This window comes from Entelurus aequoreus, linkage group LG20 (genome assembly GCF_033978785.1).
Source record: "Entelurus aequoreus isolate RoL-2023_Sb linkage group LG20, RoL_Eaeq_v1.1, whole genome shotgun sequence".
NCBI lineage: Eukaryota > Metazoa > Chordata > Actinopteri > Syngnathiformes > Syngnathidae > Entelurus > Entelurus aequoreus.
The window spans coordinates 42,760,301-42,767,800 of NC_084750.1; the positions used below are offsets into that span (position 1 = coordinate 42,760,301).

The 7,500-nt window shown below is 30.7% G+C and overlaps 1 protein-coding gene across 2 annotated transcripts in view; it reads right to left on the bottom strand.

Annotated features, from left to right (window-relative positions):
- csmd2 (CUB and Sushi multiple domains 2) overlaps nt 1-7,500 on the bottom strand; it is a 691,992-nt gene that overhangs the window by 229,748 nt on the left and 454,744 nt on the right. For both annotated transcript variants that reach the window (XR_009822205.1, XM_062030117.1), the window contains 2 exons: nt 5,812-5,928; nt 3,329-3,442 (listed from right to left, as the gene is read on the bottom strand). Coding sequence is in view for 1 of the 2 variants with exons in the window: in XM_062030117.1 (XP_061886101.1) it covers nt 3,329-3,442; nt 5,812-5,928 (231 nt within the window). In the remaining variant the exon portion in view is untranslated. The remainder of the gene's footprint in view (nt 1-3,328; nt 3,443-5,811; nt 5,929-7,500) is intronic.

The window sequence follows — 7,500 nt, forward strand, 5'->3', positions numbered from 1 at the left end:
TATATATATATATATATATATATATATATATATATATATATATATATATATATATATATAATTAATAAATTATCCCCCGAGTCAAAAAGTTTGGGGACTCCTGTGTTAGAGCCATACTCTAAAATGGATTAAATTCATTGTTTTCCCAAAAATTCTACACACAATACCCCATAGTGATAATGTGAAAAGTTTGTTTTTATTTTTGGCACATATATATACATATATATATATATATATACATATATATATATATATACATATATATACATATATATACATATATATATATATATATATATATATATATATATATATATATACATATATATATATATATATATATATATATATATATATATATATATATATATATATATATATATATATATATATATATATATATGCGTGTATAAAAAACATGTGTACAGAAGTATTCACAGCACTTCACTTTTTCCACATTGTGTTATGTTAGAGCCATATTCAAAAATGGATTCAATAAATTTTTGTCCTCAAAATTCTACACACAATACCCCAAAGTGACAATGTGAAAAGTTTTGTACTATTTTTGGCAAATTTATATATCTAAAAAAAAATAAAAATCATGTGTACATAAGTATTCCCAGCGCATCACTTTTCCCACATTTTGTTATGTTAGAGCCATATTCCAAAATGAATTAAATTCATTTTTGTCCTCAAAATTCTACACACAATACCCCATAATGACGATGTGAAAAGTTTATTTTTTGCAAATGTATTAAAAAAAATGTGTATGTAAGTATTCACAACTTTATCCACATTGTGTTATGGTAGAGCCATATTCCACCATTAAATCTATTTTTATCCTCAAAAGCCTACACAAAATACCCAATTTTTTGCAAATGTATTGAAAATAAACAAAAAAAATCACATATACATAAGTATTCACAGACACAAGTGTTTTTGAATATGATGCCACAGGCCTGGCACACCCATCTTTGGGCATTTTCGCCCATTCCTCTCAAGCTCCATCAGGCTGGATGAGAAGGATGTCTCTGGACATTGCTGCAGTCACCTTTCCCTCTATCCTCGGCTCCCAGTTCCCGCCGCTCAATGCCATCCCCACAGCATGATGCTGCCACCGCCGTGCTTCGCTGTAGGGATGGTATTGGCCTGGTCAGGGGCGGTGCCTGGTTTCCTCCAAACATGACGCCAAAGACTTCGATCTTTCGCTCATCAGACCAGAGAATGTGGTTTCCTATGGTCTGAGAGTCTTCCAGGTGCATTTTGGCAAGACTAAGATGAATCCTTGTTTAGTTTTTTATTTGTAATAAATTAGCAACAAAAAAAAGATTTTCTTTTTTTGCATCGTCATTATTGGGAATTGTGTGTAGAATTTTGAGGAGAAAAATGATCTATTGCCTTTACATGACAAAATGTGGGGGAAAGTGAATCGCTGTGAATACTTTCCAGTTGCACTGTAAAACTTGCAAAAGTAATGTAAGAAAAAACGATAACTGGACAACACGCTTATCATAATCAGCTCATTTTGAAATGTTACATTAAAAAAATGGTCATTTTATTTCCAAACAATTAACATTTATCAACACATGAAAATGTTGAGTACCTGTATCGATTCCTAGGCACCGGGAATTGGTACTGTATCGGTTCAAACGTGAGAGGTATGTAGTGCCACAGTACTATGTGTAGTTCAGGGAGACATTTTATGCTACAGAAAAGTTTAGTTCAAGCCAAAAATATGTACAATATGCCTTAAAAAAAATAAAGGAAGTACAAATAAAAATCCAGAATGGCAAACTTAGCGTGGTATTCTAATATGAGGTCATATCGACGTGAAAGGACTTGTTTAATCCTGACTTTTTTTTAGTCCTGTCAGTACATTTCTGATGAAATCTTGGCCATAAGTTCTGTTGTGTGACTCCATTATCAACATTTGTCCAAAGAGGGTTTTTTTTTTCAGGCACAATTTTAAAATCAATGTCCAATTCTGGCAGTTATTCCACAAAAAGTACTTCATTTTTCAATGTGCATGGAATCATTTTGATTCACATTGTTTTTACTTTCTTTGCTCTAATCTCTTTATAAACTTCACCCCGAAACAGAAATACCAAACATTTTTTTGTATTTATTTTTAGTTTAACCCTTCATCAAATGACGTCAAACTTTTCAACCGGTGTAAATTTGTGTAACACGAGTTATTTTACGAATTGAAACCTGATCAAATGGCCTCAAAAGGGTCAAAATTAGAATAATTAAAAAAACAAAAACATTACACGTTAGATTTTTTTTTGTTTAGGACTGAAGTTAATTAGTTAAGACCTAAACAAAAAAATACTAAAAACGTACTATTGAAAGATAGATTGAAAGTTGATCGAAAGACTTAAGTGTTGAAAGTAAAAAAAATAAATAAAAAATGTATGACTTATTTTTGACATGCTTATGAGTGGGGAACCTTTTGGATACCCAATAATTGTTTTTTTGTTGTTGTTGTTTTTTTAACTATCATTGCTCCAAAAATTATAATGAATAAAAAAATCAATGTTTAACGGCCAGAGATACGTTTTAAAAGTATTGTTTAAAAAAAAGTGTAAATAGAGAAAAAACTGGTGAAAATTTAAATTAAAGTATAAAAATACCTTCAATTTGTCATCCTTCTAAAGCAGCAAGCATGTGTGTGTGTGTGTGTGTGTTCTGGCAATGCTTACTTAATGGGGACATCGCTCTGTTTACACAGTCACCTTTAGGGGACCTCTGACGGTATGGGGACAAAAAAAAACAGGTCCCCTAAAGGGAAACCTTTTTAAATGATAGTCAGATCCATTCTGAAGATGCCTAAGTGATTTTTAAGCTTTGGCCCATAAAACATGTTTACTGGTTAGTTTGAGTGTGAGACATTTGCACAGCAGCCCCCTCATCGGGCTGTAGCTGGTACATTTAAGTGCTGAAACTTCCTAGAAGAGGACAGCTGTAGTGCTGTATTCTGAGGATCATGTCATATTTCATTTGAACTATTTTTTTTTTTTTTTTTAAATGGTCCTCAGTAGTCATGTACAAATTTGTGTGAATTATGCAAAATGATTGAAATGTGGTCCCCATGAACCATATTAACTCTTTTTCCCCAGGGTCCCCAGTAAGAATGATCAGCACATTACTTCATCAATCCAGAGATTTAAAGACGTGTATGAGCTAACTGGGCGGTGGAGATTTTACCTAAATTTGTTATGTCTCCACAACCTGTAGAAAGGCTGGTCCCCACAAGTCATGATCAAACACTTGGTCCCCATTCCAAATGATAACCAGTATGTGTGTGTGTGTGTGTGTGTTCAAGTACCTGTGTGCGTTCCAGACAGGGAACTTAGGACCCGGGAGGACTGAGTGGGTCCATCGAACACCTCCACCACGTCATTCAGAGCGGTCTGGAAGAAGGCGAACTGGCTGAACACCACTAGAAAACATACACAGGCACCGTGAGTCATTGGAACAGAGAGTTAGGTTCCGGCCTTTATTCCAAAATGTAATAACACCATTTTGTCCTCAAAATTCTACCAAAAAATACCCCACAATGACAATGTGTGCGTTTTTTAAAAATTATTATTTAGCTAGTGTTTTAAAAAACAGAAAATTCCCGCAGGTATTTTGACGGGCCTGCTATCTGCGGCCTCAACCTCTGGCCAAGGGGTCGGTGGAAGCCGACATACTTGCAAGATGGCACCAAGAATCTGAATCCATGGTTTTTAGGAGAAACCGTATAAAATGAGCTACAAAGCTATCTTAAAACATTAGCATGCTGTCATTAGCATTCTAATATGAGACGTTGGCATACTTCCAAGATGGCGGCAGGTATAAAAAATCATAATTTTTAAACAAAACATTCTTGCAAAAATTGTTAGCATGCTAATATAAAAGATGATAGCATACTTCCAAGATGGCACCAAGGATAAAAAAAGTTATGATTCGTAGGTTTTATATATATATATATATATATATATATATATATATATATATATATATATATATATATATATATATATATATATATATATATATATATATATATATATATATATATATATATATATATATATACAGTATATATACACACACATATACATAACATACAGACACACACAAACACGTATATATACACTTATACAAACATATATATACACACATACATATATATATATATATCAATATATATACAAATATAAAAATATACATACACACATATATACATAACATACAGACACACACACATATATATACACTAATATATACATATATACACACACATACACACACACACACACAAACACACACATATATACAGTATATATATATATATATATATATATATATATATATATATATATATATATATATATATACACACATATACATATATACACACACACACATATATACACACACATGTACATATATATACACACGCACGTATACACACACTTTTACACACACACATGTACATATATATATACACACACGTATACACACACGCATATACACACATACACACGCACACCCTTATACACACAAAACACACACACATATATACACAAACATTTACATATATACACACATTTATATACACACACGCATATATACACACACATATACATATATACACACACACACACATATATATATATACAGTATATACAAACATTTACATATATACACACATATACACACATACACACACACACACATATATATACACACACACGCATATATATATATATATATATATATATATATATATATATATATATATATATATATATATATATATATATATACATATATATATATATATATATATATATATATATATATATATATATATATATATATATATATATATATATATATATATATATACACATACATAAGCACACACAAATTATGACTGGGACCCAGAACCAAACTTAAAGGAAGCCCTAAAAGTTAAAAAAGGTTAGAATATACAGTATAGGTTAGAATATACAGTATATATATATATATATATATATATATATATATATATATATATATATATATATATATATATATATATATATATATATATATATATATATATATATACACACACATAAATACATAGTATTGGTTGTCTATCTGTGTTGGCCCTTTGACGAGGTGGCGACTTGTCCAGGGTGTACCCCGCCTTCCACCCATGTTAAGCTGGGATAGGCTCCATCACCCCCCGCGACCCCAAAAGGGACAAGCGGTAGAAAATGGATGAATAGATGGTTTTGAAAATGAAAAATGTCAAAATTGCCACAGCATGCTTTAATTTTTCAGTGTGCGGCCCTCAGTGGAAAAAAGTTTGGACACTCTGCTGTAAAATAACACAAATATATATCTTTAAACGTAAAAAAACAAGTGAAATAATATTATATGCAGATATTTGTGAAAAATAACATCAGTGGTCAGTAGGGCAAGGAGGGGATGGTCAAAGTGTGCTTGGACGTGTGATGTTGGCACAGATAGATGAGACGCTGCGCTCGCATGAAAACAGAATCTGAAAGAAAAGGATCGATCCCAACGCGCTGACGTCAATTTGATATCAAAACCTACCTTGTTATGTTACCTACTGATATTTACATCGATACACCCGCCCCTTCCTGTCACTCAAACACACCAGAAATATTGCATATTTGTATTGCAATCTCCCGGTTCTAGCTTTCACTTTCACTTTCAGCATGACACGGTACAGTACTGGTATCATATTTCACTGCGGCACATCTGGAGTGATGACAACATTTCAGCAGGAAATATCGCTCGGCTTACCGTAATCCTTGGGAACCACCACGGCGTACAGGCAGGTTCTCGCATTGCTGTAGTTGCCGGGGTAACCGGGCGACAGGACCACTCCTTCCTGACCCGAGTACTGCCCACCGCACGGCGCTGCAACAGAGTTAGCAGAAAACGTGTTTCTTACAAGTAGTGTTATCACTGGAGGACAAGGACGAGCTGAACATGCTTCAATACACACCGCTACGCAAGGGCTCTTGAATGTAAACAAATGCATGTGGCTCGATACAAATATCGACAGTAACAATACCAGTAAAGTATCAATATATGGTCAATAATACGGTGATTAGTTTGCCGTAAGGGACAAGCGGTAGAAAATGGATGGATGGGTGCCAGTTCTATGATTAACTACATTCCTCCATAAAATAACAGATCTAATACATTTTCGTAACTACTTAAAAGAAAATTGGTTTTGTTGAATAAGATTCTACACAAACATTTAATGTTTAATAAAATTCTACCCAAACATGTATTTTGTCTAATAAAATTCTACCTCAAAAATTAATTTGTTTAATACATTTCTACCCAAAAATTTAATTTGTTTAATAAAATTCTACCCAAACGTTTAATATGTTTAATAAAATTTTACCCAAACATTTAATTTGTTTAATAAAATTATACCCCGAAATGTAATTTGTTTGATAAAATTATACCCACAAATTTAATTTGTTTAATAAAATTATACCCACACATAAAATTATTTTAATAAAATTATACCCAAACATTTAATATGTTTGATAAAATTCTACCCAAACATTTGTTTAATAAAATTATACCCAAACATTTAATTTTTTAAATAAACTTATTCCCAAACATTTAATTTGTTTCATAAAAGTATCCCCAAACAATTAATTTGTTAAATAAAATTATACCCAAACATTTAATTTGTTTCATAAAATTCTACCCAAAGATCTAATTTGTTTAATAAAATGTTACCCAAACATTTAATTTGTTTCATAAAATTATACCCAAATGTTTTATATGTTTAGTAAAATTATACCCAAACATTTAATTTGTTTAATAAAATTATACCCAAATATGTAATATGTTTAATAAAATTCTACCCAAACATGTAACTTGTTTCATAAAATTATATCCAAACATTTAATATGTTTAAGAAAATTCTAGTCAAACATTTAATTTGTTTCATAAAATTCTACCCAAACATTTAATATGTTTAGTAAAATTCTAGGCAAACATGTAATTTGTTTCATAAAATTATATCCAAACATTTAATGTTTAGTAAAACTCTACCCAAACATGTAATTTATTTCATAAAATTATATCCAAACATTTAATATGTTTAACAAATTATAGTCAAACATTTAATTTGTTTCATAAAATTCTACCCAAACATTTAATTTGTTCATTAAATTCTACCCAAACGTTTAATATTTTGAAAAAAATTCTACCCAAGCATTTAATATGCTTAGTAAAATTCTAGCCAAATATGTAAATTGTTTAATAAAATTCTACCCAAACATTTATTATGTTAAATAAAATTATAGTCAAACATTTAATTTGTTTATTAATCAATAGCACTATTTCTATTTGTATTCATATTGCTCCATTTTTAGTGTAATAATGCTCATGGTCATTTCTGTATTTTTTTTAAATTTTCGCTAACTGCTTATTTGCTATTACTTTTACCATCATATTTGTACA